The sequence below is a fragment of the Ranitomeya variabilis genome, chromosome 7 (genome assembly GCF_051348905.1).
Source record: "Ranitomeya variabilis isolate aRanVar5 chromosome 7, aRanVar5.hap1, whole genome shotgun sequence".
Taxonomy (NCBI): Eukaryota; Metazoa; Chordata; class Amphibia; order Anura; family Dendrobatidae; genus Ranitomeya; species Ranitomeya variabilis.
Genome location: NC_135238.1, coordinates 67,352,426 through 67,373,091, shown reverse-complemented (window position 1 = coordinate 67,373,091; position 20,666 = coordinate 67,352,426). Strand labels below are relative to the sequence as shown.

The 20,666-nt window shown below is 43.6% G+C and overlaps 1 protein-coding gene across 4 annotated transcripts in view; it reads right to left on the bottom strand.

Moving 5' to 3' along the window:
- Window positions 1–18,656, bottom strand: part of LOC143786052 (lipopolysaccharide-induced tumor necrosis factor-alpha factor homolog) — an 83,798-nt gene extending 65,142 nt beyond the window's left edge. The window contains exons 1-3 of one of the 4 annotated variants that reach the window (XM_077275230.1): window positions 18,555–18,656; window positions 18,358–18,398; window positions 10,610–10,680 (exon numbers count right to left, since the gene is read on the bottom strand). In XM_077275230.1, the coding sequence (XP_077131345.1) occupies window positions 10,610–10,664 (55 nt within the window). In that variant the 5' untranslated portion in view covers window positions 10,665–10,680; window positions 18,358–18,398; window positions 18,555–18,656. Of the gene's footprint in view, window positions 1–10,609; window positions 10,681–18,357; window positions 18,402–18,554 lie in introns of all 4 variants that reach the window. The other 3 variants (XM_077275227.1, XM_077275228.1, XM_077275229.1) reach the window with 3 other exon arrangements.
- Between the last annotated feature and the right edge of the window lie 2,010 nt (window positions 18,657–20,666).

Here is a 20,666-nt window from a genome sequence, read left to right as displayed (position 1 = left end):
GGATATTCAGCGTGGATATTTTGCAGGGTTTTTTGCTGACCATATAAGTCTTCTTACTATATTCTGCTATTAGTCAGTGGGCCTCTCTTTGCTAAATCTAGTTCATTCTTACGTTTGTCTTTTCTTCTTACCTCACCGTTATTATTTGTTGGGGGCTTGTATTACTTTGGGGTCTTTTCTCTGGAGGCAAGAGAGGTCTTATTTTCCCTGATAGGGGTAGTTAGTTCTCCGGCTGGCGCGAGACGTCTAGAATCAACGTAGGCACGTTCCCCGGCTGCTGTTAGTGTTTGCGCTAGGATCAGGTATATGGTCAGCCTAGTTACCACTTCCCTATGAGCTGGTATTTATGTTTTGCAGACTTTGCTGTAATCTTTGAGGTCCCCTGCCATTGGGAGCATAACAGTATGCCAGGCCAATAAATAGTTAATGCATTGCTGAAGTGGGATTAAAAGAAAAGAAGTTCTGAGGTTTTTTTTTTTTTTTTCTTCCTCCCCTTTATCTCTGAGTGGCTTGAAGCTTTGCTGCAGACATGAATGTTCAGACCTTGATTACTAGTGTGGATCAGCTTGCTGCACGTGTGCAGGGCATTCAGGATTTTGTTGTTAGCAGTCCTATGTCAGAGCCTAAGATACCTATTCCTGAGCTGTTCTCTGGAGATCGATTTAAATTTAGGAATTTTAGGAATAATTGTAAATTGTTTCTATCTTTGAAACCTCGTTCGTCTGGAGATTCAGCTCAGCAAGTCAAAATTATTATCTCTTTCTTGCGTGGCGACCCTCAGGATTGGGCTTTCTCGTTAGCGCCAGGAGATCCTGCATTGGCGGATGTTGATGCGTTTTTTCTGGCGCTCGGATTGCTTTATGAAGAGCCTAATCTTGAAATTCAGGCAGAAAAAGCTCTACTGGCCATCTCTCAGGGCCAGGATGAAGCTGAGGTGTACTGCCAAAAATTTCGGAAATGGTCCGTGCTTACTCTATGGAATGAATGTGCTCTGGCCGCAAATTTCAGAAATGGCCTTTCTGAAGCCATTAAGAATGTGATGGTGGGTTTTACAATTCCTACAAGTCTGAATGATTCTATGGCGCTGGCTATTCAGATTGATCGGCGTTTGTGGGAGCGCAAATCCGCTAAACCTCTGGCGGTGTTGTCTGAACAGACACCTGTCTCAATGCAATGCGATAGAATCCTGACTAGAACCGAACGACAAAATCATAGACGTCAGAATGGGCTGTGTTTTTACTGTGGTGATTCTACACATGTTATATCAGCATGCTCTAAACGCCTAACCAAGGTTGTCAGTCCTGTCACCATTGGTAATTTGCAGCCTAAATTTATTTTGTCTGTGACTTTAATTTGTTCATTGTCTTCCTACCCTGTTATGGCATTTGTGGATTCAGGTGCTGCCCTGAGTCTTATGGACTTGTCGTTTGCCAAGCGCTGCGGTTTTGTCCTGGAGCCTTTAAAGGTTCCGATTCCTCTCAGAGGAATTGATGCTACGCCATTGGCGGAAAATAAACCGCAGTATTGGACACAAGTGACCATGTGCATGACTCCTGAACATCGGGAGGTGATTCGTTTTCTTGTTCTGCATAAAATGAATGATTTGGTCGTTTTAGGTCTGCCATGGTTACAGACCCATAATCCTGTTTTGGATTGGAAGGCTATGTCTGTCTCAAGTTGGGGTTGTCAGGGAATTCATTGCGATTCTTCGCCGGTGTCTATTGCTACTTCTACTCCTTCAGAAGTTCCTGAGTATTTGTGTGACTATCAGGATGTATTCAGTGAGTCCAGGTCCAGTGCTCTTCCTCCTCATAGGGACTGTGACTGCGCTATAGATTTGATTCCTGGCAGTAAATTTCCTAAGGGACGATTATTTAATTTGTCTGTACCCGAGCATGCCGCGATGCGTTCTTATGTCAAGGAGTCTTTGGAGAAGGGGCATATTCGTCCATCCTCTTCCCCTCTCGGTGCGGGATTCTTTTTTGTGGCCAAGAAAGACGAGTCTTTGAGACCTTGTATAGACTATCGGCTTCTGAATAAAATCACTGTTAAGTTTCAGTATCCGTTGCCGCTATTGTCAGACTTGTTTGCTCGGATTAAGGGCGCCAAGTGGTTCACCAAGATAGATCTTCGTGGTGCGTACAACCTTGTGCGCATTAGGCAGGGAGATGAATGGAAAACTGCATTCAATACGCCCGAAGGTCATTTGGAATACTTGGTGATGCCCTTTGGGCTCTCTAATGCCCCTTCAGTGTTTCAGTCCTTTATGCATGATATCTTCCAGAAGTATCTGGATAAATTTTTGATTGTGTATCTTGATGATATTCTAGTTTTCTCGGATGATTGGGATTCTCATGTAAAGCAGGTCAGGATGGTGTTTCAGGTTTTGCGTGATAACGCTTTGTTTGTGAAGGGCTCAAAGTGTCTCTTTGGAGTGCAGAAGGTTTCCTTTTTGGGTTTTATTTTCTCCCCTTCTGCCGTGGAGATGGACCCAGTCAAGGTCCGAGCTATTCATGATTGGACTCAGCCCACGTCTGTTAAGAGTCTTCAGAAGTTCTTGGGGTTCGCTAATTTCTACCGTCGCTTTATCGCTAATTTTTCTAGCATTGTTAAAACTTTGACGGATATGACCAAGAAAGGTTCTGATGTGGCTAATTGGGCTCCTGCAGCCGTGGAGGCCTTCCAGGAGCTGAAGCGCCGGTTTACTTCGGCGCCTGTTTTGTGCCAGCCTGATGTCTCACTTCCCTTTCAGGTTGAAGTGGATGCTTCTGAGATCGGTGCTGGGGCTGTTTTGTCGCAGAGAGGCTCTGGTTGTTCTGTGATGAGACCATGTGCCTTTTTCTCTAGGAAGTTTTCGCCTGCTGAGCGGAACTATGATGTTGGTAATCGGGAGTTGTTGGCCATGAAGTGGGCATTTGAGGAGTGGCGTCATTGGCTCGAGGGTGCTAAGCATCGTGTGGTGGTCTTGACTGATCACAAAAATCTGATGTATCTCGAGTCTGCTAAGCGCCTGAATCCTAGACAGGCTCGTTGGTCATTGTTTTTCTCTCGTTTTGACTTTGTGGTCTCATACCTGCCTGGTTCGAAGAATGTTAAGGCTGATGCTCTCTCTAGGAGCTTTGTGCCTGACTCTCCTGGAGTCTCGGAGCCAGCTGGTATTCTTAAAGAGGGAGTGATCGTGTCGGCCATATCTCCGGATTTGCGACGTGTGTTGCAGAGATTTCAGGCTGGTAGACCTGACTCGTGTCCACCCGACAGACTGTTTGTTCCTGATAAATGGACCAGCAGAGTCATTTCCGAGGTTCATTCCTCGGTGTTGGCAGGGCATCCGGGAATTTTTGGTACCCAAGATTTGGTGGCTAGGTCCTTTTGGTGGAATTCCTTGTCACGGGATGTGCGGTCATTTGTGCAGTCCTGTGGGACTTGTGCTCGGGCTAAGCCTTGTTGTTCTCGTGCTAGCGGGTTGCTTTTGCCCTTGCCCGTCCCGAAGAGGCCTTGGACGCACATTTCCATGGATTTCATTTCTGATCTTCCGGTGTCTCGGGGAATGTCTGTCATCTGGGTGGTGTGTGATCGTTTTTCCAAGATGGTCCATTTGGTACCCTTGCCTAAGTTGCCTTCCTCTTCCGATCTGGTTCCTTTGTTTTTTCAGAATGTGGTTCGTTTACACGGCATTCCGGAGAATATCGTGTCCGACAGAGGATCCCAGTTTGTGTCCAGATTCTGGCGATCTTTTTGTGCTAAGATGGGCATTGATTTGTCGTTTTCATCTGCCTTCCATCCTCAGACTAATGGTCAAACGGAGCGAACTAATCAGACACTGGAGGTTTATTTGAGATGTTTTGTTTCTGCGGACCAGGATGATTGGGTGACCTTCTTGCCATTGGCGGAGTTTGCCCTTAATAATCGGGCTAGTTCCGCTACTTTGGTTTCGCCATTCTTCTGCAACTCTGGTTTTCATCCTCGTTTCTCCTCGGGTCATGTTGAGTCTTCTGACTGTCCTGGGGTGGATTCCGTAGTGGATAGGTTGCAGCGGATTTGGAATCATGTGGTGGACAACTTGAAGTTGTCACAGGAGAAGGCTCAGCGTTTTGCCAACCGCCGCCGCGGTATGGGCCCCCGACTTCGTGTTGGGGATTTGGTTTGGTTGTCTTCTCGGTATGTCCCTCTGAAGGTTTCCTCTCCTAAGTTTAAGCCTCGCTTTATTGGTCCTTATAAAATTTTGGAAGTTCTTAACCCGGTTTCTTTTCGTTTGGATCTTCCATAGGTCTTTGTTACGGCGGTACGTTGTGCCTGTGGTTCCTGCTGTTGAGCCTCCTGCTCCGGTGTCGGTTGAGGGTGAGTTGGAGTACGTGGTGGAGAAGATCTTGGATTCTCGTCTCTCTAGACGGAGGCTCCAGTATTTGGTCAAATGGAAGAGCTATGGTCAGGAGGATAATTCCTGTGTGGCCGCCTCTGATGTTCATGCGGCCGATTTGGTTCGTGCCTTCCACGCTGCTCATCCTGGTCGCCCTGGTGGTCTTGGTGAGGGTTCGGTGACCCCTCCTTAAAGGGGGGGTACTGTTGTGAACTATACTTTTTGGCTCCCTCTTGTGGTCACTAGTGATTTGGCACTTGGATTGTCTTTTACCAGGTTTGTGCTCACCTGCTTCGTTAGGCCTGGGGTGTTGCTATTTAAACTTCCTGGATTCTCAGTCCAGTGCCTGGCATCGTTGTAATCAGTTCACTTCTGTTTGCTCCTGTCTTCAGGTCCTGGTTCTTTGCAAGATAAGCTAAGTCCTGCTTTCGTACTCTTGATCATTTGCATTGTTCATATTTTTTGTCCAGCTTGTACAAATGTGATTCCTGTTATTGCTGGAAGCTCTAGGGGGGCTGATATTCTCCCCCCACACCGTCAGTCAGTTTGGGGGTTCTTGGATATTCAGCGTGGATATTTTGCAGGGTTTTTTGCTGACCATATAAGTCTTCTTACTATATTCTGCTATTAGTCAGTGGGCCTCTCTTTGCTAAATCTAGTTCATTCTTACGTTTGTCTTTTCTTCTTACCTCACCGTTATTATTTGTTGGGGGCTTGTATTACTTTGGGGTCTTTTCTCTGGAGGCAAGAGAGGTCTTATTTTCCCTGATAGGGGTAGTTAGTTCTCCGGCTGGCGCGAGACGTCTAGAATCAACGTAGGCACGTTCCCCGGCTGCTGTTAGTGTTTGCGCTAGGATCAGGTATATGGTCAGCCTAGTTACCACTTCCCTATGAGCTGGTATTTATGTTTTGCAGACTTTGCTGTAATCTTTGAGGTCCCCTGCCATTGGGATCATAACAGTCCTGAACCAGTTGTGAAAGGTAATTGTCTCTCATAGTTGTCAAAAACCGATTACCTTTGCTGGAACTGCAGGTTTCTGTCCCCCAATCTATTTCAGGGTAGTTGAAGTCCCCCATAATAATGGCTTCTCCTGTCTCATGTCTCCATGTCATGCCCTTCTAAAATCAAGAAAGGCTGGAGTAAAATCTAAAATCACCCTACCAACACCCAGACATCGTGGCAAAAAAAATTAAAAAATAAGGTAATTTAATTTAGGTAGAATGGCGGCGGGTCCATTCAGAACACTTTCCTTAGAAGACGTAGTGGTACCCCCGTTGGGAATTGTGCCAAAAAAGGAACCCAATACATTCAGACTAATCCACCATTTGTCATATCCAAGAGGCAGGTCAGTAAACGACAACATCGACGCGGAAGCAAGTACAGTACACTGTACTGTACCTCCTTTGACGAGGCAATCAGGCGGGTCAAGAAGTTGGGAAGGGACACCCTAATGGCCAAAACAGACATTGTTCCGGTTACTACCTGTGCTTCCGAATAGTGTCCTCCCATTGGGCTGCTTCTGTGAAGGAGCATACTACATAGATTGCTGTTTGCCCATGGGGTGCTCCATATCCTGCTCACCATTTGAGGCATTTAGTTGCTTCCTCGAATGTGTCGTCATGGACTTTTGTAAGGCGGCACATATTATCCATTACCTCGACGACTTCTTATGCCTGGGCCCAAAAGATTCGCCACAGTGTGAAAACATGCGGTAGCCCACCTGTGAGAAGGAGAGAGCTGGAAGGAGAGTGGACACCCCAGAGCTGAGGGGTTAGATTGAGAAAGAAAGAAGCTTGCTTCATGGATGGGGTACTCTGCTGAGTAGCAGAAATTGCTACTAGGCCCAAAAGGATTTCCTGGGCCAGATGCCATTACAAAATAGTAGTTAGGTAAACAGGCGGTGTAGCTTGCTTCATGGGTGGGGTACGCTGCTGAGTAGCACCAAATTCTACTAGGCCCAAAAGGATTTCCTGGGCCAGATGCTGTTAAAAATAGTACTTAGGTAAACAGGCGGTGTAGCTTGCCTCATAGGTGGGATACGCTGCTGAGTAGCACTAAATTCTACTAGGCCCAAAAAGATTTCCTGGGCTAGATGCCGTTACAAAATAGTAGTTAGGTAAACAGGTGGTGTAGCTTGCTTCATGGGTGGGGTACGCTGCTGAGTAGCACCAAATTCCACTAGGCCAAAAGGATTTCCTGGGCTAGATGCCGTTAAAAAATAGTACTTAGGTAAACAGGCGGTGTAGCTTGCTTCATGGGTGGGGTGCGCTGCTGAGTAGCACCAAATTCTACTAGGCCCAAAAGGATTTCTTGGGCCAGATGCCGTTAAAAATAGTACTTAGGTAAACAGGCGGTGGGTGGCTGGGCTACTCTGCTGACTAGCAGACACTGAAGCTTTGGAGCAGACCTCTGAATCCCAGGCCATAGTATGAGTAAACAACTCTGCAGACGACCCCACCCACCTGGAATTGACAATGGCAACGTCATGTAAAACTCAGCAAGGGGACTAAATAAAAGAGTATCCATTTTTTCAAAAAAATTCGGCCACAGACACCACTTAAGTGGCATCAATTTCGCCAGAGTTTTTTTAAAATGGTTGGTGAGGTGATTTTCAAAAATCATCAAGCTTTTAGTCTCCCCAAGATGACACAGGGGTCAAAAAGTCCTTGCGTATCCAGGATTTGTTCATCTTGATGAACGTTAGTCTGTCTACATTGTCACTGGATAGCCGCGCACGCTTATCTGTCAGCACACCACCAGCATCGCTGAACACACGTTCAGAGAGAACGCTGGCTGCGGGGCAGGACAAGATCTCCAAGGCATGAGTGGCGATCTCAGGCCATTTTTCAAGATTGGAAGCCCAAAATGAGCAAGGGTCCAGTTCCACAGTCATGGCATCGATGTTAACTTGGAGATACTCTTGTACCATCCTCTCTAGGCGTTGGCTGTGTGTCAGACTTCTTGTCTCCTGTGGCCTTGCAAACGATGGTCTAAAAAATCTTGAAACGATTGGAAAAAATTGCTGTTACCACCAGATACGATGTTACTGTTACGGTTAGAGTGATGACTTGATAGTCCCATGGTTGGCAAGTTAGAACTCAGAGATTGACTACGTGCACGATTGGTGTTTTGTGGAAAAGCAGATGTTAGATTCTGTAACAGTCTCTGCTGATACTCCTGCATGCGTGAATCCCTTTCTATGGCAGGAATTATTTCGCCAAATTTGCTTTTGTACCGGGGATCTAAGAGTGTGGCAACCCAGTAGTCGGCATTACTTCGGATTCTGACAATCCGAGGGTCATGTTGCAGGTAGTGCAGCAAGAAGGCACTCATGTGTCTTGCGCATCCAGGAGGACAAAGTCCTTGTTGTCTTGGTGGTGGCGAGGTGAGAATCATGCCTCCTTCGGCTGCCCTCTCCCCCCAACCTCGCACAACAGAAATTTGATCAAGGTCTCCCTCATCTGATGAGTCTTCCATGCCCAGCGCCAGTTCGTCCTCCACTTCTTCCTCGCCTCCTGCACCTTTCTCAACAGTTTGGCTGCTACATGCGCCCTCGGTAATCCCTCTCCCCCAGCCTCCAATGCCAGCCGCCTTGGTGCTGCCAACCATCTTGACCTTGGAGATATGATCCCTTCCGCATACGACTCCTCCTGTTCCTCCTCCTCCTCTTGTTCCACCACCTGACTCCGAACACTGTGTAAGGTGTGCTCCAGCATGTAAATCACCGGAATAGTCATGCTGATAATGGCATCGTCAGCACTAAACATCTTTGTTGCTATTTCAAAACTGTGCAGAAGGGTGCATAGGTCCCTGATCTGAGACCACTCCTGAAGCGTGATTTGCCCCACCTCTTGAGCTCGTTGGCCCAGGCTGAACGTCATAACATATTGCACCAGGGCTCGTCGGACAGTGCAGACACTGCTCCTAGGCCCAAAACTATTAACTGGATTAGATGCAGTAAAAATTGAGATACACAGGCGGTATAGTTTGTTTAACAGGCGGGCTACTCTGCTAACGTTTTAACCAAAAACCAAGGAGAAAATTCAAACCCAAAATTTTAGCATTCCAAGTAGAACCAGAAACATATAACCAAAAACCACTACCTGAAAAAATACTGATTGACAACTTAGTAAAACCAGAATGTTTTATTATAACACATAAGACACCAACTAAAACAATACACAGAAAATCTCAGAGAGGCACAGGACATTATTTGCCAAATGAGGCTATGCAAGGGACAAATTATAATAGTATTCAGTATTCAAAATGTATTGTTGTTAACGCCCCTGCATATTTTCATATATGAATATAAATAGACATGAGCTCTGGCAAGAGGTCACATAAATAAGGGGAGAGCCACCAATTTAGTGCAAATTTGGGAGGATTTTATATCCACATATAAAGTGCATAATCCTATAGACAATTGTTGCCACTATATGGTAAACAAAGGGCAGTGCCCATACAAAGTTAATACACTGGTTCCCCATCAAAAGCCATTAATAAAGTGCATAGTGCACAGACTGTATAGTTTGTTTCACAGGCTGGCTACTCTGCTGACGTGCAGACACTGCTCCTAGGCCCTAAACTAATAACTGGATTAGATGCAGTAAAAATTGAGATACCCAGGCGGTATAGTTTGTTTCACAGGCTGGCTACTCTGCTGACGTGCAGACACTGCTCCTAGGCCCTAAACTATTAACTGGATTAGATGCAGTGAAAATAGAGATACACAGGCGGTGTAGCTAGCTTCACAGGCGGGCTACTCTGCTGATGTGCAAACATTGCTACTAAGCTCAAAACCCCAAAACGATTTACTGGGTTAGATGCAGTAAAAATTGAGATACACAGGCGGTGTAGCTAGCTTCACAGGCGGGCTACTCTGCTGACGTGCAGACAATGCTACTAGGCCAAAAACTATCAACTGGATTAGATGCAGTGAAAATAGAGATACACAGGCGGTGTAGCTAGCTTCACAGGCGGGCTACTCAGATGACTATCAGACAATGCTACTAGCCCAAAAGGATTGGCTGAGCTAGATTACACCGAATGCTGTGACTAACACTTGCACAGCACTGGCACAGACCTGCCTGGCAAAAGTGCTATGAACTGCTGTAACCTACCCTGAAAAGGGCTGATATTACAACTAGTCTCGACTCCTCCTGACTCCCTAAACCTATCTCTCCGACAATTCGCTCCAAAAAAACACTTAGTCTGTATAGCGCCCACAGCAGCAGCGGTGCCGTCTAACACTAAGCTGCAGCAGTGAGGAAATGGTGGCGATGGGGCAAATGGCTGGTTCTTTTAGGGCAAGGACATGTGACATACACAGCCAATGACACATGCCCTTGCTTGTGTGCATCACTGCCCCTCTGTAAATGCGGGAAAGAAAAAATAAAAACGGAGATCGGCGTTATTTCAGCACAGATCTATCCCCCGCCCCCCCCTTCCCCTGCCCACTATACACTGAAACAGTCCATTAACAATGATAAACAGTTTTAATGTGCAAATCAAGCTAGGCTTTTGGTGAATGAACAGTTATCGAACAGAAACTCGAACAGCCGAATTTTAAGCAAATTGTTCGGGTTCGTCGAATGACTCGAACACCGCCCAAAACAGCTCGAATTTGAAATTGGCGAACAGTTCGACTCGAACACCGCTCATCTCTACTTTTGACCTTGTCAATCATTTTTGTTAGTAAGTACAAAAACAAAGCAAAAAACAAACTAAAGATGATCTTCAGTTTTTGGAGATGCAGCAAAATGACCTCCATATATCAGCTTCTTAGAAACGTGAGTGTCTTGAAGTTGGAAGAATGTTGATTAGAGTTTTCTGAAATCAAGCCAGGATCCAAGAAGTATCGTTTCTCCTTGCGGAGAGTGACATGTTAAGCATATTGAGGTGAGGAGACTTAAAGCCACAATGCTCCTCTGGGAAATATGCAAATTGTCTCTTCAGAGAGGAAGAGGACTAGAACTCTAGTGCCACCTATTGGAAGTAGTAATCCTAACAGTCAATGTCGACCCTTTAACGAGCCTTGTCACATGACTTAAGATAAAAGCCAAACCAGTATCTCAATTTGCAGACACCTAGCCAAAATGTTTAGTCTCTGATTCAAAATAGGCTTTTATGACTGCAAAACCAATGAGGACACACTTTATCACAATTCACGGCTTCTTAACCCAAAAATGTGCGTAAAATATTAGAGCTGAAATAAATGCTGGAAATAGTAACCTAACCACTGATAAACCCACCTGGTTGTGAGTAGACTGGAGCGGATGGTGGGTATCCCTTTCCATGCTCATACATGATTATTTATTTTCATCTGCAGAGAAGAAAAATTAGATTTTCAAAAATCGTCATCCCATGATAACAGATAACAAAGTATCAGCCCAAATTTATAATGTCGCTTATCACTATTTATAATTGATATAGAACATAATGAAATTGTTAGAAAATAGCGATATGATTTCACTGAAATAGGACCAATGATGAGTAAATTATGGTGAAAACAATTTAAAACTAATATCTCTTAAAGGCTATCTTGGTTGGACAGCACTTGTATAATCCCCTATTAGGCTACGTTCCCATGATGAGCTTTTGGTGCACTTTTGACACTGCATGTTTTTTCTACATCAAAAAATGCAGCGTCTTACAGTTCCAGCAAATTGGTTGGGATTTATAGAAATCTCATGCCCACTGTGTAAACTGACCGGCAGTGTGTTTCAAATCTGCAGCATGTCACTTTCTCTGGTGGGTACGTTGAGTTTTATGTGCCAAATTTCCCCATTGACTTGAATTAAGTGCAGAAATTCCACAGGTGAAAAACACATGCATTTTAAGTGCGTTTCCACTGTGGAAGCACATCAAAAACGCATGCAATCCACACCTAAGGCCAGCGTCACACTCAGCATAGGGAAATACGGTCCGTATTTTACAGGCGTAATACACAGAAATGATCCCAAAACAGTGATCCGTATGTCATCCGTAGGCAGGGTGTGGCAGCGTATTTTGCGCATGTAAACCTCCGTATGGCATCCGTACGGCGAGATTTTCTCGCCGGCCTGCAAAATGGACATAGAATGGATCCATGAGCTCAAATATTCGTGAAAACATATATACAGGCTATATTTATACACTGTATATATATATATATATATATATATATATATATATATGTCAGTGAGACACATATATATATTTATATTTCATACAGCACAAGATCGCAGAAAAGCCGGTAATTCAATTGCCGGCTTTTGCTATCTCCATCCCAAACCCGACATGATATGAGACACGGTTTACATACAGTAAATCATTTCATATCCCCTTTTTTTGCATATTCCTCACTACTAATGTTAGTAGAGTCTGTGTGCAAAATTTGGGGGCTCTAGCTGTTAAAATAAAGGGTTAAATCGTGGAAAAAACTGGCGTTGGCTCCCGCTTTCCATTCATTCCCCAGATTTTTCAGTCAGGAGCACAGCTGCATTAGCAGGCTTCTGGCTGTAAAAATTTTAAACCCCTTCAGATGGATTTACAGCGTGGGACGTGACTGAGCGCCGGAAAGGTATGGGATATTGTTGTTTTTTTCTTTTTTTTCTTTTACAGAACAAGGGTTGTCATTTGGATTAAGAGTATAATAAACTATTACAACACCCTATGTCATTATTTCAATAAAATACGTTTTTCCTAATGTGTGTGTGTTTTATTAACCCTTTGTTACTATTGGATTAATAATGGATAGGTGTCTTATTGACATCTCTCCATTATTAACCAGGCTTAATGTCACCTTACAATAGCAAGGTGGGATTAACCCTTTATTACCCCATATCTCACCGCTATTCGAGAGTGGGAAGAGAGAGGCCAAGTGCCAGAATAGGCGCATCTTCCAGATGTGCCTTTTCTGGGGTGGCTGGGGGCAGATGTTTTTAGCTAGAGGTGGCCAATAACCACGGTCCCTCTCTAGGCTATTAATATCTGCCCTCAGTCACTGGCTTTCCCACTCTGGCGGAGAAAACTGCGTAGGAGCCCACGCTAGTTTTTTCCGTGAATTAACCCTTTATTTTAACAGCCCCCAAATTTTGCACACAGACACTACTAACATTAGTAGTGAGGAATATGCAAAAAAAGGGATATGAAATGGTTTACTGTATGTAAACCATGTCTCATATCCTGTCGGGTTTGGGAAGGAGAAATGAAAAGCCGGCAATTGAATTACCGGCTTTTCTACTATCTAGCGCTGTATTAAATATAAATATATATGTACAGTATATATGTGTCTCATATATACCTAGTCTATGTGTAGACATTTATTTGATCTATTCTATTCTAACATGTCAGTGTGATTTTACTGTACACCGTGCTGAATTACCGGCTTTTCACTAACACCGCTGCGTATTTCTCGCAAGTCACACTGCTGGTCCGTGTGTAATCCGTATTTTTCTCGCCCCCATAAACTTTCATTGGCGGATTTTTTTGCGCAATACGGTGACAAACGCAGCATGCTGCGATTTTCTCAGCCAGTAAAATACAGCCGAGAAATATACGGCAGATAGGAGCTGCGCCACAGAGAATCATTGGTCAGTGTGCAATGCGTTGTTTTTACGCCTCTGATACGTCCGTAAAACTCTCTAGTGTGACGCCGGCCTAAGTGTATCAATAAGGTTTTGTCATAGCCAAATACCAGGTAGTATCAAAAACAACGCAGCTTTATTTAAAGCAATACACGAAGAAGAGACAAAACCGCAGCATCAAAAACACTAAAAAAGCGCATTTAAAAAAAAAAAGGCACACAAAAATGTAAACAAAAACCCCCAAAGTTACCTAATTTAACTCCTTAATGACCAGAGATATTTTTAGTTTAGCATTTTCATTTTTTGCTCCCCTTCTTCCCAGAGTCATAACTTTTTTGGTCAAATTGGCCATGTGAGGGCTTGTTTTTTTTGTGGGACGAGTTGTACTTTTGAACGACACTGTTGGTTTTACCATGTCGTGTACTCGAAAATGGGAAAAAAATTCCGAGTGCTGTGAAATTGCAAAAAAAGTGCAATCCCACAATTGTTTTTGGGTCTTTTTTTACCATGTTCACCAAATGCTAAAACTGACCTGCCATTATGATTCCCCAGGTCATTACGAGTTCGTAGATGCCAAATATGTATACGTTTTATCTAAGTGGTGGAAAAAAAATCCAAAGTTTGTTTAAAAAAAAACAAACCGTGCCATTTTCCAATATCCGTAACTTGTCCATTTTTTGTGATCTGGGGCTGGGTGAGAGCTCATTTGTTTGCTCGTCGAGCTGATGTTTTTATTGATATCATTTTGGTGCAGATATGATCTTTTGATCACGCGTTATTGCATTTTAATGCAATTTTGTTGCGACCAAAAAATCCTAATTCTGGCATTTTTATTTTTTTTTCTCATTACACTATTCATCGATCAGATAAATTCTTTTTATATATTGATAGATCAGGCGATTCTGAACCCGGCGATATCAAATATGTGTATTTTATTTTTTTATTGTTTTATTTTAAATGTGGCGAATCGGGTGTGATTTAAATGTTTATAATATTTTTTATTTTTTTATATTTTTAAAAACTTTATTTTACTTTACTCTTGCTTCAATTGTCTCCATGGGAGTCTAGAAGCTGCGATCATCCGTTCGCTTGTACTACTTTGTTGCAACAATGGGCACTGGGCAGCGCTCATAGCTATCCAGATATGACAAGCACAGGGGTCTCGTGCAGACCCCAGGTTTTGATGCCAACTGTTGAAATCAGCTAACATGTGCCGGAAAAGATGTGGGCAAAATTATCATAATTTTTAAGTACACAGGGAAAATAATTTTGTGGAGAAATTCAGTGCTCAAAATGGAGATAAGATCCTAGCTTTATATTTCTCCTTAAAGGGGGGTGTCCGGGTTTAGCACAAAAGTCTACAGTCAATTTACTCGTGCACAGCATGCAGGCGACGAGACTGGCATTCATATGACTGTATGCAACATGCGTATCTGTGACCACATTCCAACTAGACGTGTGAGGCTTTGCTCTATACAAGTGACTCTAGTAAGGCACCACATGTCTAGTCAGAATGTGGCCGGGCGTGTGCATATAGCATACTTCAAATGTCTGCCTGCTCCCAGCTCTCATTCATTTTAATGTGTCTACGTGTGTCAGTGTCTCCGGTACGTGAGAAAACTGTCACTACACATACCGGAGACACTGACGTGTGAAACCGGCCTAAGAAGCATTAACCTCTTACTAAATTAGGGACCTTACACTTCAGGGGGCTTCGTATTAAGACCAGCATAAAAAATATTCCAAAAAATATGAAAAGGAAAAAAATGACCTTTGAAAAAACTCTGATCTTAATATATCACCCCAGCAGTGTGTTGCAAATGAAACATGATAATTACAAATTGTCCATAGGGATAACTTACCCCTGCATGTGGCACGTACAACGTGAATCCAATATGTAGCCATTAGCTGAACAGTCATATTTACAGGAAATTCTGCAATACTACTCTGATATAACAACAATATGATATGGAAGCCACTCATTAAAATAATATTTATCGATGATGTAAGCCACAAGGGATAAAACACCAACGCTTTAGCCAGGGCAGTTTCTAGCCCAAAAATGACACAGGGCGAGAGTAGGAAATTTCTCCCCCCCCCCCCCCCCCCCCCGGCACCGAAAATAATAAACATTATTTTTGTGGGCTTGAGTAATAAATAGAGAGCAGGCTTGTATCTTCCCTTTTTTTAATAAATTATAATTTGCCTTTAACTTATATAGAACTTGGGGAAAAGGGACAAGTATGCTAATTATTAACGGTGAGAACAAAGTTGTAGGTAAATAATATCTATTAATTATTTTGGAAACAGATCCTAAAAATTGTAGGTTGCAGATTTATGAGAAACTGACTCTTCTAGATTTAGCCGCTGCAAAAGCATTAATAGCTTCCGAATAATTCAGCTTTTCTGCCAGTTCATTTTCTATTGATAAAATAGCAAGAGATGATAACCTCTCATCTGTCATTGTGGTACGAAGATATGTTTTTATCAGCTTCAGTTTGCTAAAGCTTCTCTCACTGCTTGCAACTGTAATCGGAATAGTTAGTAATATCCTCATGGCAATCCATATGTTTTTAAACAGGTCATGAGAGTGCGTGTAATTTATGTGCTTCAAAACCTCCAGTGGTGTTATAGAAGAATTTGAAATCATTGGCTGAATATGTTTTAATTCTTCCAGCAATTCATTGCCGTCAATGTCACATTGTAGTTTGTCTACCTCTGCAGTATGGCTTAGCATATTTTCCAACGATTTGCACATATTTTTAAGTTGTTCTTTTTCTGGCAAATCTTTAATGTTGTATAGAAAGCCCCAACATTTATTATGCTCAGACAGTTGTGAGAAACGCCTCTCCAGTGATGCAACCATGTTATCTACAAGAGGGTAGAAAACAGAAATCTTAAAATGTTGCTCTGCATCTGTAATTAACTCATCCTGACTTTCATAGTCAAACAATTTTTTTTTTTTACTGGGCCTTTTATTTATTGTAAATTTAGCTTCGATGCCCAAGTCTGTAGCCATTTCAGTGGCCACGGTCTTTGCAGATTCATAGCCAGAATCACGATATTCTTTTACAAATATGGTACACTTCTTCAACAAATCGTTGCATCGAGTCATCTCCATATTTTTTGACTGCATAGATTTACTTACGATTTGTACCTGAAATAAAAGGTCATACCATACTACCAGTGTGATTAGAAAGGCAAAGTCTTCCAACATCACTGACAGTGACTTTGCTTCAGAAGCAAGAGTGGGATCATCAACCTTTTGCTCCAAATCTAGGAGAGCCTCGTGAATTTCCGGATATTGGGGCTGCTGGGAAGGGAAGGACTAATCCATAGGCAGGGGGTGGGCATTTTTGCTATACTGCTACCACTGTCAGACTAGACTGCAGCCTGTCCTGTCCAGCATTGAAATTGGCAACAGCCAGGCAGCCTAGTCTGACAGTGATAGTGTGTGTGCTTAGCTCTTTGATCACTGTCTCAGGGAGCGCCCGTGCTCAGCCGAGAGCGCGGCGCCCCTGCACAGTATATTGGGACAGGTGAACGGCACGGTATATTGGGGGCAGGTGAACAGCACGGTATATTGGGGGTATGTGAATGGCACCGTATATTGGGGGCAGGTGAACGGCATGGTATATTAGGGCAGGTGAATGGCACAGTGTATTGGGGGGCAGGTGAATGGCACGGTATATTGGGGCAGGTGAATGGCACGGTATACTGGGGGCAGGTGAATGGCACAGTATATTGGGGCACGTGAATGGCACAGTATATTAGGGCAGGTGAACGGCACGGTATATTGGGGGCATGTGAATGGCACAGTATATTGGGGCAGGTGAACGGCACAGTATATTGGGGGCAGGTGAACGTCACAGTATATTGGGGGTATGTGAATGGCACAGTATATTGGGGGCATGTGAATGGCACAGTATATTTGGGCAGGTGAACGGCACGGTATATTGGGGGCATGTGAATGGCACAGTATATTGGGGCAGGTGAACGGCACGGTATATTGGGGGCAGGTGAACGGCACGGTATATTGGGGCAGGTGAATGGCACGGTATATTGGGGCAGGTGAATGGCACAGTATATTAGGGCATGTGAATGGCACAGTATATTAGGGCAGGTGAACGGCACGGTATATTGGGGGCATGTGAATGGCACAGTATATTGGGGCAGGTGAACGGCACGGTATATTGGGGGCAGGTGAACGTCACAGTATATTGGGGGTATGTGAATGGCACAGTATATTGGGGGCATGTGAATGGCACAGTATATTAGGGCAGGTGAACGGCACGGTATATTGGGGGCATGTGAATGGCACAGTATATTGGGGCAGGTGAACGGCACGGTATATTGGGGGCAGGTGAACGGCACGGTATATTGGGGCAGGTGAATGGCACGGTATATTGGGGGCAAGTGAATGGCACAGTATATTGGGGCAGGTGAATGGCACAGTATATTAGGGCAGGTGAACGGCACGGTATATTGGGGGCATGTGAATGGCACAGTATATTGGGGCAGGTGAACGGCACGGTATATTGGGGGCAGGTGAACGGCACGGTATATTGGGGGCAGGTGAACGGCACGGTATATTGGGGCAGGTGAATGGCACAGTAATTTGGGGGGCAGGTGAACAGCAAGGTATATTGGGGGCAGGTGAACGGCACGGTATATTGGGGGCAAGTGAATGGTACAGTATATTGGGGGGCATGTGAATGGCATAGTATATCGGGGCAGTCACTTTTGAGAGAAGAGGCAGATAACTGGGGCATGTCGCTGTCACTGACACCTTTGCATTGTCGCCTGGTGCCAAGTAGAAATCAGCAGGAGCTAAATGTTTCCACATACCAGCGCGGAGCGGAGGTGAGTGGCGGCGCCGAGGTGGCCGCAACCATTATGTGCGGTGCGGGGGGGGGGGCGCGGCGACGCGAGGCGATGATCTGACCGCTCAGCTGTCAGATTTGCAGCTGAGTTCGGGCAGGGCGCGCCCGCGCTCAGCACTGAGCGCGGCATCCGCGCCCCTGACAGCCCTTAAACAGCAGCAGCAGCGGGCAGGGGACCACCGGGGCCCGAGGCCTCTCCTGCGCCCCCCGGCCCCACGGCGCCCCGTGTGGCCGCCCTGCCCGCCCTGTTGAAGAAACGGCCCTGGCTTTAGCATTGAGCATCATTATAAATTGTAACTGATTCCAATAATTAGCATTTTTGTTACATTAAATATGTAACCAAGCCCCATCAATCACAAAAAAGGAAAGAAATAGTAACAGATTATATAATAAAGCTCTGTCGATCACATGTAACAGGTTAAATCAGGACTACTGGGAGAGGTATTCACAATGGCCCTTACTTTAAGAAATCAACTAAAATAAACTATAGAAACTAAAGCAAGGTATTCTTTCTACACCCTAAGTATGGGCAGAGGAGCTTGTACATACCAAAATTCGGGAGACGATTCAACCCTCACGTAGTTTCACATCTGCTTTAACAAAACAACATTTAGGAACAATCAGTACAAAAGCATTTGTGTCTTCCAAACCCCCTTAACAAAGGCAAACAAAATAAAAACTACATTTTAAAAAAGCAAAAATTGAAGTCTTTTAAGTAATTCGTATGAAATGCCCAATATGAATACCTGCAAAGACTAATCCTTGCTGCTGTACTTTCTTGTAATGGCAACAGTGAACTAAAGCTTCAACTTTAAAACATAGGAATGCGGTATCGATGGAAAACAGGTCAAACAAGAGGAGTGCAAGGGAAAGTAAATTTGCATAGAGTTTTCAGTAAGTTGTCTTGTTGCTCTAAGGCATCTGTGAAATAAAGCAGTAACTTCCGTGCCTCCTATTCTTTCCCTGAACGGTTCGCCCTTCCCTGTTCCCTTCTCTCTTTGCCGTACCTCCTCTTTCTCAACAGTACCGGCAGGGCTCTACTTATCAATGTCCGTAGCAATTACTCCCATGCCTCCTGCTCTTCTATAGTATCAACGGAGACTAGGAAATTAATAAAAATAGATATAAAGGGGCCAATTCATCCTTGCTTTTGCATCTTTTACTTGTCTACAGAGTGGGCCATTTATATGGATACACCTGGGTGGGCCATTTATAAAGTTGCATTTAAAAATGGCCGACTTCAAAATGGCCGCCATGGTCACCACCCATCTTGAAAAGTTTTCCCCTCCCATATGCAGTACTAATGTGCCACAAAAAGGAAGTTGATATCACCAACCATTCCTATTTTATTAAGGTGTATCCATATAAAGGGCCCACCTTGTAGTTATATATATTTTTAACTAGCTTTTGATTTGTGCCATTTTTATCTTTTCATTTGCATATTTATTAAAGCCATTTTTTTGTGTTCAGTTTAGACTTTCCAGACGATTTTACCTGAGTCATCATTTCCAACTTTTCCGAAAGTCTGATGTTTTTTTGTAAATGTACTCCCTTACCAAGCGATTTTATATACATCAAACATTTTTGCAATCTTTTGCCAAACGTGTAAAAAGAGTTCAAGACAAAAATAAAGTATACTGAGAGTCCTGTAAGTCAACTGGAGAAGCCACCGGGATCTTGCCCCTTCAACTAGTCAACTAGTCATCCTTGTTATATTATACCCAGCTGCCATTTGAAACATGATTAACCTCATATCAACCCATGACCTACATTTCTGTCACAGGTTGCTAAGGGCTGTATGAAGCACAGGCCTTCAGACAGATGATGCAATTGCTGAATTGTAACCCGTTAAATGCTGCTGTCAATTACTAACATCAGTATTTAAATAATGCCATTGCTGGCGCAGGTGAATGGCAGGTGCCTCGCTATGTATATATGAAGGAGAGACCTATCAATCACCTGCAACAGCACTGGGAAGAGTTGACTAGGGGCATCATCCATTTATGCTCATCTCTGGCTATGGTCCCTGGCCGGATCTGTAAAATAACTTTTTCTCTGAAACGTCAGAGCTTTTTTATTAGAAGAATATACCTGGTTGCCATCATACAGCCAGGCTCTGATTCATGCTGTCCACGGCTTTGTACCAGCGATCAAAGTGAAAAAAGTGAAAGTCCCATAGAGGGAATAAGTAAAATATTTTTAAAACATTTACATTTTAAAAAAAAAATATGGAAAAAAATCACAAAATAATAAAACATAAACAAATTATACCTATACATATGCATTTTTAAGTTAAAAAAAAGTACACATATTTGGAACGACCTGATCTATAAAACTGTCACACTCGTTGACTCGTAGAGTGAACGTCATGAAAAAAAAACGTGGCAAAACTATGGTTTTTCATCATATTGCTAGGAAAAAAGTAGAATAAAACGCAATCAAAATGACAAAAACAAGCTGCCATACAGCTCCATTAGTGTAAAAATAGAAAAGTTACTGCTCTCCTGTAGTTACCTTGAGTTGCGGTGATGCGCCCTTGCTGGATGAACTCATATGAACCCGAGCCTGGGAAAAGTTCCCATGCTCGAGTTCATATGAGGACATCACCGCAACTCAAGGTAACTACAGCACATTCCCCTGCATTACATTCATTCACAACATTTTACAGACCGGAGCGACTGCATTTGCACAGCTCCTGGCTGTAAAATGATTTAACCCCTTGTTGATTTTTTATTTTTCCTTTTTTACAGAACGAGGGTCTTCAGGTGGATTAAGAGAATAATAAAATATTGAAACACCCTGTGTCTTTATTTCATTAAAGTACTTTGTAATAATGTGTGTGTTTAATTAACCATTTC